The sequence below is a fragment of the Gobio gobio genome, assembly GCF_949357685.1.
Source record: "Gobio gobio genome assembly, chromosome: 7".
Taxonomy (NCBI): Eukaryota; Metazoa; Chordata; class Actinopteri; order Cypriniformes; family Gobionidae; genus Gobio; species Gobio gobio.
Window position 1 is genome coordinate 46746837 of NC_137103.1, and position 22856 is coordinate 46769692.

Below are 22856 nucleotides of genomic sequence, written 5' to 3' on the forward strand. Positions count from 1 at the left end.
CTGTTTTATTGTCTTTCCGCGGTTGAAACACCGATGGAGCGATTACGCGACAAATATTTCAGTAAGTTGTAATGTATCCTCAACATACCTTAAGAGATATTCATTTATGTTTATTCTTTAGGAAGAGATGATCGCATTCACTCGCGCGTCGCCGCTTGAAGTTGAACTGATACGCGTCTATCAGTCACGTCACATTAAAGAGCGTTAAAACGGCATTTATCGTTTGAATTTCGTGATAAAATGGACTGAATACTCAATATGTTCGTGTGGGAACTCGGATTGAAATGTGTTCCGCGCTTTAAACAAGCCGACTGTTAACTGTTAAAGATTATATTCATAACCGTTCGAACCGAAAGCGTGTACCATTACACCCCTAGTACATAGTAGTTAAGGCCACCTATAAAGTGGGTCCGTTGCATGTAAACATAGCCATTGATTATAATGGGTTCTACTTGGTTTGTTGCGTCGCATCACACTGTTCGTGTCTGGCGTAGACACGGTGTGAAAAAGTGAACTAACTGAAAAAGAACTCAAATGAGATTGAATTCTCACTGAAATGTATTACTATTGCCACAAACAGCATAGTTTATATACAAAATAAATAACATTTGGTTTTATGCTTTTGGCCAATAATTCACCCCACAAAAACCTTGTGTCTGGCTCAAACATCCTAGTTTATTGTAGCTGCCAGTGAACAAGTACACTACAGTTCAAAAGATTGGGGTTGGTATGATTTTTAAAAGTTTTTGAAAGAGGTCAAGGTTGTATGCATTTGATCAAAATACAGTAAAAACAGTAATATTGAGCAATATTATTACATAAAATAACTATATTAAGTTGTAGTTGTAATATACATTTAAAATAACTGTTTATATTTGAATATATTTTGTAATTTTTTCCTGTAAAGACAAAGCTGAATTTTCAGCATCATTACTCCAGTCTTCAGTGTCACATGATCCTTCAGAAGGATCTGTCCACCTGTCCGCTTTGGCATCTGCCTAAATTGCCTAAATTTTCTAGGTTCATACAAGCCAATCCAAAATTTCAAAACACCTTTTAAACATTGAAAAGCCAGTTTATTTTGCTGTCCTAAATATGCATGGCTTTTATGACTAGTTGAATTGTGTTTTTGCATTCAACATCATTCCCTGCTGTCTGCTAACCTCGTGGCTCATTTTTGGGCGAGACTCCAGTGTAGTATGCCATCCTAAATAGCCGCAAGCACACAATTATCGGACACTCTTCCAAACAACCACACAAGCTGCAGTTTGTGAACGATGATATACACCTAACATAAAGAACATTATCTACCCTCACTCAATGTTTTTCTGAACCTTCAGAGAAGGTTTTAATTCCATCAGTGTCAACCCACACAGGAACGAGGCCAACATTAAAGGGGCAGACGGCCAAGAGAAGGGAGATGAAAGCAGACTTGCTTACCGTATTGAAATTAGGGAACAGGCCGACCGGAGAGGAGCTCTCCACAGGGAAGGTCATGAAAGGCTTCATGTCCAGACCGGACTGCATCATTAGAGGAGTCCGAACCAACGCGGGGAGCGTGTTGCTATGACAGGAACTTCCTGGAGTGGAAAAAGAGGCAGACAGTCAAGACAAAGAAAAGACAAAACTTTCAAGGCTCAAGGGACAAAATACTCTTTCCTGCACTCACTCGTGCATAGACGAGGAGAGCAAGAGAAGGTACGTTAGAGAGCGATAAGAAGAATTCATCATTGTCGGCCAAAGAAGCAGAATACCTGAGCGCTCTGGGGAGGAAGATTGGCACAAAGGAGATAGAAATGAGTGAGAGGTTGACAGGGGATGAGAAACGTATCAGGAAAGACAACGTTCTGAACCTAGCTAGAACCTAGTTCCCTCAACAACAAAAAATTCTGTCATCATTGACTCTCCCTCATTTTTAGGTGTACTATCACTTTAAGATACCATAGGCACATTGCGAGAAACCTATCCCATAATAAACTCTAAAAAGCTTAATGTAAAAAAAAAAAAAAAACTTTAATATAAAAATGCTTAGAATATTATATACTTATTTCTTTCTAAACAACATTGTATTGATAAAAACGTCATTTAAAATCATTTGAAATAAAATTAGTTCAAGCATTAAGATTACTAAAACTAATTTTAAAAAGCTAAATAGAAATATATAAACAAAACAACTATTAAAATGAAAGAACATAAAATGTAAAAAATAAAAGTAAAAGTAAATTCATGATATTATTAAATACTATAACAGTATATTGATAAAAATAACACTTTACCAAACTATTAACTCTTTCCCCACCAGCGTTTTTTTTTTTTTAAGTTGCCAGCCACCTCCAGTGTTTTTGACCATTTTCACAAGAGATTCATGGCCCTCAGAATATATTGTTGTATGAATATCTGAACATGCAATATATGAAAAGAAAAGACCCTCTGCTTTTAAACAAACAAATAAACGTTTATTCTAGCTTCATGCATTCTTTTTAATCAACACTGTAATGTGGGTAAGTTTCATAAAAAAGCAACATTTTGAGCATAGACTACATCCAGGAAATCTGTAATGCTTGCACAGTCCTATAGCTCGTCCTGGGTCAACATTTTATTCAGTAACATTAGGCAGTTTTGATTTAAATGCGGTTTAATGTTGATAAATATGGTATCGCTTGTTTCTGCTTCTTTTTCACCTGTTTTGATCTGGAGATTCAGTACTCTATCTGAATATGTGTCACAGCAGCACCCGCTACCGCATAACAGTTAAATTTCCATCAATGATGGGCGAAAGAGTTAAGATTAATTGTGATTTGTTTCTCCTCATGTAAGGAGCACTATTTGTACAATAGGGTGTAGTGACGTAGTGTATAATGATCTTGGCTTAAACACTGACAGTTGTAGGTTTGATCCCAGTCAGGGACAAACCATGAATTTTTAATATTGTGTCATTTACAAGACACCTAACCACATGTGGTAACACTATTTTACAGTGTCCTTGTTACACATGTAACTAAATTAATAACTAAAAATTATGCAAAACTACATGTAACTAACCCCAAACCAAACCCTAACCCTATAGTAAGTACATGTAGTTAATTAATATTACTCAGTACTTAAATGTATAATTAAACTGCAACAAGGACACCTTAAAATAAAGTGTAACCTCACTTTACATTCCTAGAGTAGTAAGTCTAGAGTAAGAGACTTTGAATAAATGTGCCTGCTAAATGACTTGTCATTTTAGCATGCACATTTGTTACAAGTAAATCATTCATTTAAATAATTTGCGCACTTGTCTTTTTATTTTCTTTCTTTTATCTATTCGAAGCTATAGCAGCAACATTGGAAGTCCCAGTCTCTGTTTAGAGCAAAAGGTCATGCCATTGCCGCCGGCTCGCCGTGCAGTACAGTCGTGCCATGTACCTGCTTTGGTAAACTGATTATCAATGGCTCACAACCTCCCGAGCACAGTGTACGCCCTCCTTAACTTAGTCTCTTTTCATTTACTCACAGTTATTCATCCTGACTGGACATCTGGATCACATACTTCCACTATAATAGAACCAAGTCGTAATGTTAGTGCGACATCGCTGAATAAATTGGCCTCTAATATGATTTGATAAGCGTGAGCAGTACCATGTCCATTTATATGACACAATGACAGCTTCAATCGGACATGTAATGAAGAAGGAACTTGTGTAATGTGCCATGGAGATATCTAATCATGTATGTGACGAAAGGAAAGGGTTATTTCCAGTTCGCTGCACAATTAAAAGAGATCTGAGATCCTTCGTTGTACGAATCAGAGGTCAAGCCGCGAAACATAATCAGCCTGAGTGCGGGCAAAAAAAACTGCAGACCATGGCTGTCGTCTTAGTCTTAAATGTCTTTATGTAATGGTTAACAAATCCTTGTAATGCTCGTAAAAAATGATGGCAACAGTAAAGCAAGCATGCTTTTAGCATGGCAGAGCTGCTGCACGGCACCCTGGGAGGTATAATGCACACTAAAGCGGCTTTAATCATAATCTAGCGTGGCACATTTGTGCTCTTTGCAGACAAAAAAAAAAAAACGCACACACACACTGCAAATGTGCTTCTTCTTTTGTCATTTGGTCTGTCTGAACAAAAGTACAAAAAATAAACAAGGAATCAATGGCTGTCAGTGTGAGCTAAACAGCAAAAGGAGTAAGGCACAGTATGAGGAATGCTTTTGGCTTTCTTTACAGATGCCATTCAACAAGTCAAGGCTGACTAGACAAGCTCAATGAGGCGTCTTGTAGTATGTTTTGTGGCTGCCTTACAAACATTGCTTGGTTATATAAAACTGCATTCTTGGCTGTAAAACAAAATCAAATTATGGAGATGAAAAAACATTTTCAAAACAGTCTTTTCAGACTGTCAAAGTCAACATTTTCAAGAAAATCTCTTGCATTCTTATGTGTAAAAGATGTATTTTTTTTCCCAAAACATGCAGAGGCCAGAACAAGACCACTTTGCTTTATTACAAATTCACACACTCCATCGCTAGACAGATGTCTCCCTCTCCACCTGTACATCTGAGCGCTGAAACAGACTTATTTTATTCCCATTTGCTGAGTTTAATGAGAACCACATGCAATAACTGAACTTGGCCCTCCGACTGGCATCAAAATTCATAGCCGTGATTTGAAGCTCTGTGGCCCGACCAGAACATTCGGTTTCAATAAAACAACTGCGTTTTCATGGTTCAGATGAGGCAAAGCGCTGCATATTTCAGAGCTTAATGAAACCATCAGAGATGTGCAGATTCAGATGGGTAATGATTGTCCTCATCAGTAAGGGTTTGACTCACTGTATTAGTTTAACCACTTTGATGCATGAATTGTCTAATCACAAAGGAACATATTCTCAGTGATTATTTCTACTTCAAAATAAGGCTATAATCATTAGCAATATGTTTTTTTTTCTGCCAAAATGATTCATTTTAAGACAGTTGTACATCTAGCCACTGCAATAAAAGACAGAGACCTTGTGCATAATCACGTTTGTCAGCCATTTCTATGTTGTCATACAATAAAAACATAAGCTGCATCGGAAATCACATAATTCCCTACTTTCACTGCATGTGAAAAATATTTCACAGAATTCACTGTATTCATAAAACAGAAGGCAAAAAGTGTGAATCTGGTGGACACTTTACGATCACACAATGCTGCAACTAATGCTGGAAGACAGCATGACACATGCAATATGTACAGATAATGCACCCATTCATACTGTATACAGTATATAAGTGATTGATAACTTATTAAAAAACAGTAGCAAATTCAGACACAGCCACCGTGACATATGAAGACAACAGTCATGGCTAAGGGTCAAAAGTCAATATCCATGCAGGTTAGGAAGTAACATGCTGCCTTCAGGTGCTATCGGAAATGTCCTACTTCCCAATTCTGAAGTTATGATTACGAGCTTGTCGCATTCAAGTGCTTTGTTGTAAACTCTACTTCTAGAAAATGAAGAACAAAGAATGTGCAGGTGTGTATTGCTTTTAAACATGTTTTATAAATGTATGAAGCCACTGTAAACTTTATCGTTACATATTATACTGTTATATTACAATGCTATTATATTTTGTGCAGAGAATTCGCTTATTTTGTTGTAAACAGAAAAGCCTGAAAATGTCACTGCTAAATACCTATAAATATAGAGTGGTGCAGGTATGACGTCACTTTGTAGGCCAACCGGCAGTTAGCATTACACTGGTAAAGGTAAACCCCTTTTCCTAAGATCTGTGATCAACAAAAGTTTAAGATATACGTTTTGTCCATCAAGATAATTTTCAAAGATCAACACAACGTTTATGAATTTTGAAGCCTAAATGAAGTAAAAAGCTAAAAGTAGGCTATAAACGAACCACGGTCCCACAACTTCAATGTCACCATCCCTAAGCTTCCGACAAGTCTTTCAGTTTTTATCTAAAAACATTTCCCCAGAAAGTTTGAGTCAGAATATTTTATAAGAGCACAATTATGAGCATAATGAGGTTGTAAAAGTGGACCTTTACCTATTCACCGTGATGATGTTTAATCTCCCCGAAAGCCTCTGTAGTCCCATTTAGCCACTTGTTAGCAACCGCCTTTTTCAAGACATGCAGTGGTTTAAAAAAATCACGAGTGGGTAATACAGATGTAATATTTTATGTCGTAGAATAAAACGTGAAAGACCTTATTTCAGCCATTTAGCCAAAATCCCATTAAAAAACCCCATTGACTTCGGGACGATGGAACCTGATGTGCTAAAATGCTAACTCGTTGGCCTACAAAGTGATGTCATACCTGCACCACTCTATTGTGGTATTCCGCCACGTGTCTCACTGACACGCCCCAAATCGCAAAGATCGGGGATTAAAGAAAATCCTGAGCTTCCGTATTTACGACTTTGTGGTGGCGTTCATTTGCGTTTAACTCGTTAATACGATCATTTTGACATGATTTGAACGCACCAAAATACAGGCTATTTTCGCTATGTATAAAACATACAATATGCTAACAAAATGATTATTAACATGTGCAAAACATTTTAACAACAAAACAAGGTGATATAGCTTGTAAAAAACGAATAAAGAGTAGTCACAGTAGCAATCATTCCCCCCTCCGCCATGTTTAAAATGTATGGCCAACCCGATATCAAAATTATCCCCAAGCTTTCCAGAGGTAAATATGACTTGAGAGGTGGTGTTCATGTCCAGTTTTTAACTAGGAAACGAATTAGGCATTTATGATAATTCTGATAACATGTGAAGGCAGCATTATTTCCTGTGAATGGTCAAATTGGCTTTGAAAAGTGCTGGATTCCATGCATCAAAAAGAAGAAAAAAAGAACTGTCTCTTTTCTCTCTACTTATTTTACCACTCTTGTACTCTACCTCGACACCCGGCTAAATTGCAGGGAACAATACTGGAGGACCATTACAAAAAGACAAGATGCTGTGTTGCAGGGCAGACATGCCAGTGTTTGAAGACTGTGGTCAGGGCCAATCATTAAAACCGATGACAGGATAAAGTGTGTGTGTGAAATAGGCTACAGTAATTACTGTTCTTCATTGTGCACTCTGCAGCCAAAGAGCTGTGTTTGGCCAGATCAGGTGTTATGAAGCAGACCAGCACCTTCAGAGCATGGGAGAAAACAGCAGCATGAGAGTCAGTGATGATTTATGATGTGCACTGTAATGTAAACAGAAAAAAAATATTTTAAAACAATAAAAAGACAAAATAATATATTTGGATGAGGTACCTTACATTTGAAATTCACTGGAACATCCAATATAAGCCTTACCACATTGTTATAAATAAAATATGAAACAGATCTTGATATGATTCAAACAAAAAGCAACACAAGCAAGTATTGTTGTTCTGAATATTCAGAGCACTCAGTATTGTTATGGAGATATTACTGAAAATGAAAAGCACATACAGTAACATACATTGTAGATGCAACATGCGACACAGTAGCGATGTGTACTTCCTGAATGAAACCGATAATTGAACGAATCTCTTGATTCTATGACTCACTGGTTAAGGCAGTATCCAACAGTCATCACGTGTGAATCAGTTAATTAAAGATTTAATCAGTCACTCATAAACAGTAATTTGTTGCCACCTACTGGCATTACTATGTAATTTGCAGAAAGAGTCCTCAAAAAATCCTTAAATAGACAACAATAAAAAAAAGGATGTAAAGGTTCTCTGTAAAAAAAAAAATCTAACCATCCCATTCTCAACCCACGGTTCGTACCAGTCATTTACACCATCATCACTTGGTGAGTATACTAGCAAACATAGTAGGTTACGTCTTAAGTGAACATAAACAGTCAACGCGTGTGTTCAGTATCAATGTACTGGATCCATGCATTATGTCTTAAAGAGACAGCAGCCTAATATTCCGGCTGTCTGGGTTTTTAAAGGGTACAACACACACAGTTTCTGCCAATCTCATGGTAATCTTGAGTACCTATAGAGTAGTAGTGCATCCTTCATATCTCTGAAAAGTCTTTAGCTTGATCATATTTATAAAAGACAGATACGCTGTACCGATTTTTCCCGAAAACAGCCGAACTTGTAGAGGAGTGCAGTGGGTGGGGTTAAAAAGTCATGAGCACACACACACACACACACACACACAATACATCATGGCATTACATTATATGCACTTACGTGCCGCGATTGCCAAAAAAACATTTGATGCAGTTTCACTCAACGCCTGCAGTTTCGACTCATGATCGGGAACAAACACACTTGCAGAACTCCGTTGCTGCTCCGAAAAAACAAACTGCATCCACTGTTTCCTTAACGCTGGGTTATTTGGGAAGCTGAATCTGGTTATCTTTCCCTCACAACCAAAAACACACTTCTTCACACGCGCTCATCCGGGAGAAGTGCCCATCCAAGGAATTCCACCCTTTATGATGTCATACAGGGCCATAGTCAAAAAAAAACTTTCCGGAATGTTGTTTTTACATTTGATTACTTTATTTAAATTTATAAATACCTGAAAATATAACACACACCGAACCAAAACCGTGACCCTAAAACAGAACCGTATAATTTGAACTGTAACACCCCTCCACTGAAAAAAGAAAATCAGGTCTCCAATTGAAAATTTTCTAGTGACCCATCACATCTAAATTTTTCAGTTGGCCAAATTAAATTTTTGTGAACTAATGTAATTTAATTCACAGAAATTCTATTTGGCCAAATAAAAAATTGTAGATGTGATCGGTCACTAGAAAATGTTTTTATTTTACAGTGTAATAAATACATAAATATAATAATAAATAATGATTATGAATAGATATTGCCATGTCCAAAAACACTTATTAGAAGTAGTTATTAGAAGGTTAAAAGACAAAAAATATGAATTCTCTATTCTGTTCAAGAAGATTATAGACGTCGAATATGAATCGACAGTGGCTTCTGCTGTGATATTCAATTTGTTTCTCTCAGAGCAACAGTTATCAGGCGTATCAGAGCGCTGAATGTATGTGTCATTCAAATAGATTCAAAAGCACCATCTCTTAAACAACATCAGCATCCTGAGAATGAAACCGATGAAAGTAATGACTGTTACCTGGGAAACGGCGGTGACAGCCAGAGAGCATGTTGTGAGGAGAGATGGAGTTCTGTGTAAATTACGTCGATTCTGGGTTTGTGATTTGAACAAGGCCGTATCAGGATTTGCATTTCCCCTGATAATGGAGAGGGTAAAAATAAACTCTTTCCCTTTTTGAGTCCATTTTGTTTTTGCGTATGCTGATAGCAATTATATCTGAGCATAGGGCATGTTTTTATTTAGAGGTTAAAAAACAGGTAAAAGTTAATGGGGTAAAAGCTATCAATATGTTGGTTTACGTCATATAATTAACCTCTTAAAAGAGAAAAACATCTCCAAACGAGCCTTGAACACTCACAGAGCACTCTAACAGCTACTGCATTCAGTTGATGATGCAGGTAATGATCATACTGGTTAGCTGTTTCCAAGGTTAGCTCCTCCTAACAATGCTGAAGAAATCAGCTGCAACCTCGAAAGCTTGTGAGCTGCATGTCATTAGTAAAGGTAAATAAAAGGTTAAAATCAATGTCAGCATATAATCCAAAGCTGAAATACCACAGCCAGGTAAACAACAGGTGGTTTTTAACAACCACACAAAGACCCTCTCGTGTTTTCAGCCTGCTGCCTGTTGGCTTGTTAGCAACGCTGAAAATGTTTCAGCATGTTGTCTTCAGGTTCCTCTGAAAACATTTCCTTTTTCCCTTTCAACACATGCATTATGTTTTGCAATTTATTGTTATGTACACTTTCTAAAGGCTAATTTGTCATTTAGCTGTAAGTATAGCTGGCAGGAAAAGATCTGTATTTATGGTAAATGTGAACAAAGATTAACAGTTTGAGAAGATATGAGGTTTGATGTCTCAGCTTGAGCCAATTATGAAGTTCTAAAAATTGTGATTTTCCAGAGACCCAAATCAGCGTGTTAGAATGTTTTCCGAAGGATCATGTGACTGAAGACTGGAGTAATGTTGCTGAAAAATCAGCTTTGCCATCACAGAAATAAATTACATTAAATTTTTATTAAAATAGTAATTGTAATTGTAAATTGTAATAACATTTCACAACAGTACTCTTTTGACTGTGCAGCCAAATAAATCTTTTTTGATCAAATAAATGCAGCCTTGGTGAACATAAGAGACTTCTTTCAAAGAATAAAAAAATGGGCATGTGCAGTAAAATTGGATAAAAAAAAATGGAAAGCTGTTGCATGTGCAAAGAAGATGTGGAACATTTACAGGAATGAACAAAAAAAATTTATTCTGACAAAGATCTACCCAATTAGAAATCTACATGAAAGTGTTACTTTACTTGCTGTTTAGCAGCAGGTTTACCTGAAATGGTAAATGTCACAATATGAAACAACCATGGAAAAATGTATTGGATTTTTTTTTTTTTTTAAACACCAAAAGACATTTGCAAAAATAGACTTTCTGATCAGAACTTGTGTCTGTTATTATAAGAAAAGACAGAATACCAGAATCAGAATATACAGGGCTGGTTTTCTCAAAAACATTGTAAGCCTAAATGCCCATTCAGACCAAGAACAAAAGATAACTATAACAATATTAGCGTCCACACCAGCGGATGCTGCAGTTTTGTCGTCTGTCGCTTTAAATGCTCAAGATCTTAAAGCAGGAGGGATTCTAAATGGCTGTCAATGTTTTTATTGTTCATCAGTTGGAAAAACAAAAGAACTTCCAACGGTATAATTTCTCTGTGCCATTATTATGGCAAGCCGTTTTGACTTTTAATCATTCCCAGGATATGAATTCTTGCCAAAAATCAACAATTAATTTTCACTGGTTAAAAGGTTAATTCTTGTTTCACATCAGAAATATAATTCTAATATATCAATAATTACGTGGTTACTAGTGACAAAGCCATTTTAGATCTGAAATTACTCTGTTCAGATATCAGAATTGACAAATGTAATATTTGAAATGTGAAATACATTTAAAGATGTCAAGAATTAACATTTCAACTAGTGACAATTTAATTCTTGATATCAAGAACAGATATTACACTAGTAACCACATAATTATTGATATCAACAATAATGGTTTCTATTAGTAAGAATTGTATTTCTGATATCTGAAATTGGAATTTCGCATAGGAATATTTGGATATCAAGAATACATAACCTTTGAATGATAAAAGTCAAAACGACTTGCCATACCATTAGTGTCATAGTTGTGGTGTGGACTCTATTTTTCTAAATATTTAGAACAGTTTTTAGAACTATATCTATATTGTTATCGTTATAGTTATCACCCTTGGTACGCAGAACCATATGCACTAATGGTCATGATGCTTTTGAGAAACGCAGTCCAGTTCTGTTCTTGTATTTTGACTTTTCTACCTCAAAAGTGCTTACTGAATCACTACACCCTGTAAACGTGACTGTTTCTAGGTTGATTGGTGCACTCCTGATTCCCAGCTATCAGAATATCTTGCGATTCCATCTAGCTCTTGCCGTTTTGTGTTTGTAATATGCATCAGATGGTCAGTGAGAGGAGTTTGAGAAGCCCATTGGCGTGAGACTATATTCGTCTTGACAGACTTTGAGTTGCAAAGCGCTCGGAAGCCACAGACGCACAAAGAAACAAACCATCACAAGCCACTTCTGATGGTGGAAAAGCAGTAGATCTGCCATAATGCATGCAGACCAAGGTGTACAGCCATGAAAACTAGTTTAAAAGTCAGTCTAGACTCTAGATGGATGACTTCCATTCAAGAGTTATTGAAGAGTCTATAACCAAAGCTCACAGAACCAGTCAAAGATCTTCTGTGGAAAAGAAGGGCCTATTTGCACTCAAAGTCGTCTGCCTTTTCACAGAGAATGAAGTCTGAAATCGAGAAGCTAAAAAATGATACTCAAATCAGCCTTAACCCAAGTTTCTCTTTCAGCTTTGTTTCATCATCTAGCCACGTGCTTTCAAGCAACATCTGGCAGCGCCACTTGTCTCTCAGAGGTTTCCTCTTTGAGCAAACGGCCAGCAGACTTTAGCGGCATTAATAAAATTGCAACATACAGTAGCCAAAAAACATTTGGACACATCAGTAACACTCAAAAATGTTTGAACATGACTGCATTGTATTACAATTATCAAAGAAAAACAGCATAAGGAGGGTTTAAAATGACAAAATAATAGATATACGGTGCAAAATGAAAACAAAAGGGAATTGGACACTTCCAGTTGGAAAGGACGCATTCTATGTGAATGTACATCCACTAAAAATCACCCTCAAACACCCTCTAAAAGTCAAATATAGTGAAGTTCTGAGAAAAGTTGTTTGCAGATAATTTCTTTCCTGTTTTGTTATCTAACACTGTGACATTTGTACAGTTATAAGTGTGCCTTAAGTGTTCAAATCCTTTTTGGGGCGACCGTAGGTCAGGGCGGGAGTGCTTATCAGTACTTTGCCTTGTCGGATGGAGCGCCGTGACATTTGCAGTGTTGATGGAGTGAGAGGTTGGACCCTCCCGCAGAGCAGGAACGAGAGCCGGCGAGAGCCCCTTGGCTCACCTTCACCCTTTCGCAATTTTGAGTCCCTCCGTCTGATTGTATTTGACCATGCCAAATCAAATGGTGTGCTGTGTGGGGCTGCTCTTTTCCCAAAGGTTAGCCAACATGCACATTATCTCACAGGGGCACTCTGGGAGATAAAAATAAGTGAAGAAAAAACGAAAAAGCTTTCAAAAGAGTGTTGCATGCTAGTCAAAATCTCACAAAAAGCGTTTCACTTTTCACGAAAATGAAGAGAAATGATTAACTCATTTGTTATCTGTTAAGTTTTCCATACACAAATCTAAAATATTTCACCTTCAATTGATTGGTGAACCGAATCCAAATTATCCTCCAAAGCACACAATGCAAGAAATATGATATAAATACCTTCTGATGAATCAAAGAAATGTGACAGCGTAAAGAAGCCTGCAGCACAAAACACAGGATATGTGTCCTTGAATAGAGTCCTAACATTAATTCAGTGCATACAGAACAACAACTGCCAAAAATTCACTCTCCATTAATCACGATGACTGAATTGTAACAATTTGGAACAACTCATGGAATCAAGCAGAGCTTTTGGAGTCAAAAGTCTAAGTTTGGGTAACCTTCCTGCGTGTCTTATTTGGAGCCTATAGACAACTTTGTGAATAATATCACGGCTGTACATGAACAATCCGTTGTCAGTGATGGGAATTCTGACTCATTGCAAATCAGTGGCCGGTTGTATAAACTGCTTAGACTAGTCTTAAATTTAGTCATCAAAAGTTTTTCTTCAAGACTGGTCCTAACTTTTTAATGTCAGTTACATAAAAAGGTAGATCGGTCTTTGTGAAATGCTAGTTAGTCAAACTAGTTCTTAAGACGCAGTCTTAACATAGCGGCTACGTTTATGCAACTGGCCCCTGGTTCTAACTTTTTAAAGTCAGTTACATTAAAAGGTAGAAGGTCTCATTTAAATCATAAAAGTAAGACTGATCACCTGTTGTCTTAGCTAGTTAGTCAAACTAGTTCTTAAGACACATCTTAACATAGCAGCTACGTTTATGCAACTGGCCCCAGTTCTTTTGAACAGTTTGTTTTAATGAATTGGAATACATTATTCTTCATGCCCATGTGGTCCCTGATATCCCAGCATGGAATATTGCATGCTTTAAAATGTTACAATAAAGACAATAAAGTAATTTGATATTTACTAGCTCAGTTTGTAGCAGACCTGATTCAGCTTGTATAAATAAAGTGATTTAGAATTCAAACTAAGGGTGTGCGATAACAACCGGCTGGTCTTGCATCACCCTGAAGGGTTTTGTTTTGCGATAACAACCAGCTGGATATACATTATCCTGCTTATTACACGGCTACTTGCCACACAAGTAAATAATTTGACATGAAATATTGGGTTGAAATATTGTACTAGGTCTTTAAACGCAAAGCTACCACAGAGAGAGAAAGAGCAGTTGCTAGCAAGTGGCAAGTTCACTTCAAAGGCAGAAATGTAAGGGATTCGGTACCGTCATAACACTTATTACACAGCATTTCAACACATAAACAATTATGGGGATAAGAGATACCTCTTTGTAGTACCTGTTTGTTATCTTATAATCCATTATAGTGTACAAAATAATCGTTTAAAAATGGAGGCAGCTGAGAGAGAGAGCGTGTGTGTGATACCGGATGACATAATTAATACTTTTATTCAGCAAGGATGCATTTCAAATAAATGCTGTTCTTGCGAACACTCTATTAATCAAAGAATCCTGAAGAAAACGTATCATGGTTGCCACAGAAATATTAATCAGCACAACTCTTTTCTACATTGATAATAATAAGAAACGTTGAGCACCAAATCAGCATATTAGAATGATTTCTGAAGGATTATGTGACACTGAAGACTGGAGTAATGATGCTGAAAATGTAGCTTTGCATTAAATATATTACGAACAGCTATTTTAAATTGTAATAATGTAGAACAATTAATGCTTTTATGATCAGATAAATGCAGCCTTCTTTCAAAAACATTTTAAAAAATCTTACCAATCCACAAAATTATTTAAAAAAAAAACTAAAATAAATGTTGTAGCCTGACGTCATCATACTCAGATTCTAGTCATAATATGGAGTCTAATACTGCTCCATTTGGCTGTGATTATGGGGCGAAAATGCCTCAGCACTCAATTGGATAGACGTACAACCAATCAGAGCAACGGAGTAAGTGATGTATGTTGAGCATTTACACGTTACTGTTGAGCGTCTGTCCATCATCGTATAAAGCCCGCCCTGACAATTTGATTGGTCCGAACAGCTCTGGTTCGAGCATAGTTGCTCCACAACGGATCAAGTCCAGACCGAACTTCCCAACCTCAAATGTTTTTGCACATAAAAAAGGGAATAAAGTGTAATCAAAAATTAATTATGAAAACCAGCTCTTTTGCATAAGTGCATCATACAGCCGGGTCATATTTCCTATACATTTTATTGTATTAAAATAATGTGATTTGTGAATGATTCATGAACGAATGATTTAGAACCACAAACTGATTCAACCGATTCACTGAAAAGATCCAACTCAAAAGAACGATTCATTCACAATACTGTGTGGTCTCCGAGTTCAGGCTGTTTGTCAGGTCTAGGTTTTTCGCTCCATCTCTCCCAGGCGGGAATGGAAATGTTGAGGTAGGTTGCGTGGGAAGGGGGTCTCCTCGGGTATGGGGTGCATCTCTGGCAGGTGGGATTTAATCTGTTTAATCCTTGTTCTGGAAGCAAGAAACCAAGGTGAGAAAGAGATAGAGCGAGCGAGGGAGATCGTGAGATGTGGTCACTCACTTGCACCCTGCAGGTCTCTAGCCACCTGCTGCAACAAATGAGTGGCAAAGAGAAATCATATTGAACCTGCTCTGTCTCAGATGTCATTTGAAACCTAATCTGAACCAAGCTGTAATGAAAAACCACATCTTTTTACTCCAGTAAACACTACAGAAGGGGTGTTTCTAGAGATCATACACATAGCATGTGTTTTTCTACTTAGTACTGCCCTGATTTGGCAGATATTGACATCCACAAGACAAAATAGCAGCTGAATTTATGCAATTATAGTAGAGTACAGTAAATGAGGGTGGTGGCGAAGCTTTTCAGATCTAGCTGGAAAAACAAGCAAGACCAGTACTTTGAGTAAATTAAGCCCTCCCAAATCTTGATGGCGTTCCAAACCCAACTGTGAGAGTGACTTTTCCTTTTAAATGGCCCTCGGAGAATGATTTCATCACTAATTCCTAAAAAAGGCCTTTCCAAAGAGTGTACGTTATTAGACTGGGGTAATGTTTCTTAAGCTTTTGTACAGGGGAAAACAGATACTGTGGTTATGACTTCATATTTTTTCTGGCTGTTACTATTGGAAGCGTAGAAACCCACTGAACGGGAAACTGAAAAAAAAAGAGGCTGCGGTGAGATGCAGCTTGCAGAATTAAACAACAGGAGAACACTCTGAATCGCAGAAACACTCATTGCTGACAGTTTGAGGACAATTTCCTACGCCAACAAAGGAAAATGTTTGGGATTAAATGAGCACACATCAGGCCCGCTATAGATGGGCTTATTCATTCTTGCCATAAACTATGAACATTCATTTTTGCAGAGTGCAGCCGAAACCCACACATCTGAATTTGATTCTGCTCGTATAAAGGAGATCTCCAAGGAGTGAAAATAATTCAGCCCAACAGCAAACTGTCTCTGTGATCTACAGTGTTTCGAATATCCGGGAGCAGGTGCACGATTAAACTCAATGGTGGTTTTCTTCTGCTGTTTAAAGGAGTAATTCAGACAGAAATTAAATCCTGTCATCATTTATCCCACCCTCATGTCATTCCAAACCTGTATGATTTTAGTTCAACCATGGAGTTACAGTTGAAATCCTTGTTGGCGTTTCTGCTACACTACCAACACATGAACGCTAAAGGAGGTGGACAACTTCACATACCTCGGCAACATCGCCAATAAACAGGGTGGAACCGACACCAATGTGGAAGCGAGGGTTCCAACTAAAGAATACCTGGAACTCAAGAGAATTGTCCATCAAAACAAAAACCAAGGTGTCTATCACAAACGTGAAATCAGTTCTGCTCTATGGCGCTGAAACATGGAGGACCACTGTAACCACCACCAAAAAGATACATTTATCAACACATGTCTGCAGCGCATTCTCCAGATCAGATGGCCCGATACCATCAGCAACCAGGAACTCTGGCAGCGCACAGGCCAAAAACCAGCAGATGAAGAGATGGTTAGGACAGCAGATGAAGAGATGGTTAGGACACACTCTTCGTAAACCGGCTTTCAACATCACTAGGCAAGCCTTTACATGGAACCCCCAAGGGAAAAGAAAGAGAGGCCGACCTCGAAACAGCTGGCGTTGAGACCTGGACACCGATGTCAAGAGTACAGTCCGCACTTGGGGACAGCTGGAGAGACTGGCCCAGGACCGGGAGGGCTGGAAAACCCATGTCAGTGGCATATGCCCCAGTAGGGGTAATAGGCGTAAGTAATTAAGTAAGTATGGAGTTACAAAATTATTCATTAGAATATTAACTGAATGCAATATCATATGACATTTGAGAGCTAAAGTGGAGTTATGACTTAAATTTCCGCTTGTTTCTCACAAAAATCTATCATATAAGCCTCGGAATGTAGTGCACAAGCCACACTTTTATGGTAAATTTTAATAGTTCTATTTTGTCCTTTTTGGAGCTTGACAGTCCCAGTTCACTTTCATTGTACGGAAAAGATAAGCCTAGCACCTCCTTTTTCGCATTTCACAGCAGAAAATAAATCCTATGGATTTGGAACAACATAAAATAATGTTTTAATTGATGGGGTTTCGGTTCCTTGGCACTGTAGCCTTTGGCTTGTTTAGTTTAAAAGACACTTAATATTCAGTAATATTATCAATTTGACTGTACTGACACTAACTGGAAATTGACAACTGTCTTCTCTTGAGCTGCTTTATAGCTGAATCAATCATTTCCTTATGGATGAACTTAGCAACATTGACACTGTTATTGAACTAAAATGAATCAACACTGATCTGGCTTGAGCTGTATAATGACTGTTATCTTCTGCAGAGCTGCTTTATAGACTCATATTACAATGAATGGGAGAAAGTGCAATGTGAATATGGCGGAAGTCATGCCTTCTAAATAAAAGAGCCAATTGGTCATCACATCACGCGTTCAGAGACATGTTCTTATGACTGCACATGTACATTGGCAGGTCCAGGCTGAATTTTTTTTTTTTTTTTTTACATGATTTGAGTGTTTATAACAGGAGTGTCCAATCCTGCTCCTGGAGGACCACTGTCCAGCAGGGTTTAGTTCCTGCCCTAAACACACCTGAACCAGCTAATCAAGGTCTTATTAGGCATACTAGAAACTTCCAGGTGCGGTGAGGCAAGTTGGAGCTAAACTCTGCAGGACAGTGGGCCTCCAGGACCAGCTTTGGACACCCCTGGTTTAGAAACTTAATTTATGAGCCTGTTTAAACCTGGTCACTTCATGCATTTCAACTGATCGGATAGCAGTCTGATTTGTTAAAACGGTTCCATTTATACATGACCACATAAACGTGTCTTCGCAAAATGAATACAAATCCAATCTTTAATGTCTGTGCTATATCATTTAATGGAGTTCACATCAACGAAAGCAGCAGATATATGCTGTATTTTATTTATCATCAGCTAATTTCAAGATCAAAGACCGCAACAGGAGAGAGAGCGTCATCAGCACTGGTAAGATCATTTAGTATCAATGAAGATGGTTATGTGTTAAGTGCCTGCAACTTACTTTCAGTTTCAATTGTGACAATTTGCAAGTCGGCTTTCTGAAGAGAGACTCATCTGCGGCGATGCGTGGTGCAGTAGCGCTGTCATATCTAGCTATATGTCATATAGCCTATAACGCACTCTCACACATTTATTTTTCAACATTTTGGTAGGAGTATAATTTGCGTGGTTTCAGATGCATTTACACTTCAGTTTTGTCTGGAATGCATGTCAGACCACCTCCTGAAGCGGTTTGAGTGATCAGATTTAAATCTCGAAAAGCATTTTGAAGGGTATTGGATAGCCATCCAATCAGAAAAAATGCATGAAGTTACCAGGTGTAAACAGGCTCTATGAGACAGTTGTTGTCAGATTTCCTTGGTGATTTCATCACTAAGCTTGATGAACCGCTTTGGAGAATTTGATGTTTCCCCATTCAAAAAGATTGAAATAGCTGCCCAAGAGGCATTTCAAAGATGCCCACTGAGTGAAATGACTTGAAATGACTTTGTTTATAGTTGAACTAAGTTTCATGTTGTTTTTTTAGGTGCTATATAAATCAACCTGACCTTAATCTTTACCTTCATAACTAATGAACTTTGCAACATTCACACTGTTACTGAACTAAATTGAAATAACATTTAACTAAACTGAGCTGAATAATGACACTCTTGTCTTTAGAGCTGAAATTGCATTAATTTCATAATTGAGCATCTGTGAAGCTGCTTTGAAACAATCAGCATTGTGTAAAGCGTTACACAAATAAATGTGACTTGACTTGTAGAGGAACTAAAGGGATTGTTCACCCTTTCTGTATGGGTTTTTTCTTCTTCAGTGGAACACAAAAAAAATGATATTTAGAAACTTAATAGAGTGCAATGTTTTAAAAATGTTATTTTGTGCATAAAGAAGAAAGCCATACAGGTTCAGAACGACACGAGGAAGAGCAAATAATGACAAAATTCTCATTTTTGCGTACAATACCTTTAAGACTGACACATTAAATTTTTTAAATTATCATTAAATTAGGATCGGACTTACTATCATGGTTACTGAGAAGAGATACTGAGAACACAAACCTATTCATTCATCAATGAACCTTTTGAGGGCAGCACTTAACCCTGGGTTCCTCCAGAGGGATTGTCCGTGTAATTAGTGCACAGTAAGTCACTATGGATGGGAAGTGTCTGCTAAGGGCGAGGAACTTCCTTCCATCACTAAGATATTCATTAGAAAGAAGACAGCAGGTCATCGATATTAGCTTCATCTGATGTCAATCCATGCAGAGAGCGACAGAACCATCACGTTGTGAAATGTACTGAATTGAACCATAAGAGCATATAGACAGTGCCATTATAATACCAGTGTTCAGCTCTCGATTCACCACCCACATACCAAATGTACAAACTAGCTGGAGTACAAAGAGTGTCTAAAAACACTGTTTTCATAGTAATTATATTAAAAGAGAATTATGTGTTGGAGCACTGCACTATAAAAAGCTGTTTAAATAAATGATTTACTTACTGCAAAACTGCTCACTGATGCAAAACAAATGTCTTTTATTTTATAATTGGTTATGGTAATCATCAGGTTGAAATCACAGAAATGCTCTGAAATCACACACACAAACATTGTCTATTTCAAGATTAGGAAATGCTGCATCAAGCTTGAAATATAAAAGGTTTATTAAAATAGAAAACGATGACTAAAAACACAGCTAAAAAGTCAGTCTTTAGTCATTTGGTCCAACCTACGAGAAATCGACTCACTATGCACTTTTAAAAAGTCTCTCAAAACACTTGTTCACTAGGGTCTTTCCTTGATTTACTTTTTCTATTTCCTTTTATCATCTTATTTCTATTATGTGTGTATGATTTTATCTATTTCATTATTTGTATTGTGTCTGGTAGGGCTGTCTGATGGAAGAGTCTGAGAGAATAGGAAAGTGATGATGACCATGCGCACTCAGACGTGAGTGAAAAGACACCAGGGTCGCTGTGGCATACTGGTGTGAAATACACCTGTGTAAAAATAGGTGTATAGTTGAAGGAGTAAAAAGACGCCAGAGATAGTGTATGACGGTAGTATATAGTCACACAAAGTCACAAAGATATTGTAACACAGTATATAGCCGCATTGTGACACAAAGTAATAATTTTGAGATATAAAGTCACATTGTGAAATATAAAGTTGCAAGTATGAGATTTTTTTTTACAACTGAGACATAAAAACACAATTCAATATATAAAGTCACACTGTGACAGTTGAGATTTAAACATTGTGAGATAACGTTACACTTATGACAAAGTTGCAATGTTGACTTCAAAACATATTTTTGGATTTAATTAAGTCTGATATTGACTGACTGTCTTGTGTAAATTGATATGCCACTGGAACAGACTAACTATTAGCCAGCTTACATGGCTTTATGAAGTCAGTCATGGATCATGAGTTGTGCTGAAAAGTAAACAGAGGCTATAATTCTGGCACATTATCTGTCAGGCTAGATGACACAAAGGGTGATATCAGCTGTCCATCGCAGCTAGAAGTAGGTATAATGAGGCAGTCTCTTTAGACGGCATAGTGACCACAGTCAGATGAAACTACTTAATGTGACACAGTTGCTCAAATGTGTTTTTTTTCTTTTCTGTGGAGCCGGTCACATGTAGACAACCCATGCAAAGCCATCACTATTTCAGGCAAATCTAATAATGTCTTAAATTCAATTTAAATGCAGATTTACAAGCCAGTGCTTCAGGTCCACATCAGAGTGAGACAGAACAGGCTCAGTCTGTGTCTTTAAACACAATTTGCCAAAACGAAGTCGGTGTGGCTTCTAATAAAAATCTCCTGACAACGGGGTAAATGAAATCATGCCTCACTGTGCGCGTGTGTCCTTGTGCTACTGGGAATGATTAGATTGCCAAAAATTGCCAGGTGATGCAATGAACAGCTTGGAATTACAAGAGCATCCACAGGTCACAATGCAGATTTCTCATGCTTCACTGTTTTCCTCACCATCTTTCCGTGAATACACAACGAACGGTTTTGGAAATAGACTGAAGAGTTTGTGGGAAGATCTCTAAAAAACTTTAACTATCTACCGGAATAACAACACATCCGATTGATGGACATTCTGTATTTTGCCTATCAGCATTTGGGTTGCAACAACTGATTATTATGATTCTGTTTGAAGTTTTGGGGTCAGTCAGATTTCCTTTTTTTTATTTATTTTTTATGAATTATTACTTTTTAAGAAATATTTATTGAGCACCAAATCAGCATTTTAGAATGTTTTCTATGTAATGATTTTAATAAAGGCCTTCTGAAGCGAATCGATGGGTTTGTGTAAGAAAAATATCCATATTTAACACGTTATAAAGTAAAATATCTAGCTTCCGCCAGAATGCCTTCCGTATTCAACTTATGAAAAAAGCATAACAGGCGTGTATGATGTCAGACCGATGTAAGCGGTTTGAACTGTAAGAGGCATTACACTTTTTCCCGTAAGTTGAATATGCAAAGCAGTTTGGCGGAAGCTAGATCTTTTAATTTATTGTTATAAAGTTTTAAATCAGTCGGAAAAGGGTGGATTGCCCACTTCAGGTTGGTGGAGAGTTCCTGCCTCAAGTGGAGGAGTTCAAGTATATTGGGGTCTTGTTCACGAGTGAGGGAAGGATGGAAAGGGAGATTGACAGACGGATCGGTGCAGCTTCTGCAGTAATGCGGTCGATGTACCTACTCTCACCTATGGTCATGAGCTGTGGGTCATGACCGAAAGGACAATATCCCGGATACAGGTGGCCGAAATGAGCTTTCTCAGCAGGGTGGCTGGGTGCTCCCTTAGAGATAGGGTGAGAAGCTCGGTCACTCGGGAGGAGCTCAGAGTAGAGCCGTTGCTCCTCCACATCGAGAGGAGCCAGCTGAGGTGGCTCGGGCATCTATTTCAGATGCCTCCTGGATGCCTTCCCAGGGAGGTGTTCCGGGCAAGTCCCACCAGGAGGAGACCTAGGAGACGCTGTAGGTATTATGTCTCCCAGCTGGCCCCTCGGACCGCCTCGGTGTTCCCCCGGAAGAGAAGGAAGTCTGGGCGTCTCTGCTTAGACTCTTGTGCCCACGACCCCGCCCCGGATAAGCGGAAGATGATGGATGGATGAATTAAATATGGATATTTGTCTTAAATATGGAAGGCCTTCATTAACCTCCTGGAGCCGTGTGGATTACTTTTATAATGGATGGATGCAGCTTTTTTGGGCTTCAAATTTTGGGCTGCCATTCACTGTCATTATAATGCTTGGATTAGAAAGGACATTTTTTAATATAACTCCAATTGTATTTGCCTGAAAGAAGAATGTCATATACACCTAGGATGGCTTGAGGGTGAGTAAATCATGGGATAATTTCATTTTGGGTGGAACTATCCCTTTAAGTATGTACAACAGGACTTGCCTGCAATGA

The 22856-nt window shown here is 37.9% G+C and overlaps 1 protein-coding gene across 4 annotated transcripts in view; it reads right to left on the reverse strand.

Annotated features, from left to right (window-relative positions):
• Nucleotides 1–22856, reverse strand: part of znf385b (zinc finger protein 385B) — a 166813-nt gene that overhangs the window by 53484 nt on the left and 90473 nt on the right. For all 4 annotated transcript variants that reach the window (XM_079822484.1, XM_079822483.1, XM_079822482.1 and 1 more), the window contains one exon: nucleotides 1441–1580. In XM_079822484.1, coding sequence (XP_079678610.1) covers nucleotides 1441–1580 — 140 coding nt within the window. The remainder of the gene's footprint in view (nucleotides 1–1440; nucleotides 1581–22856) is intronic.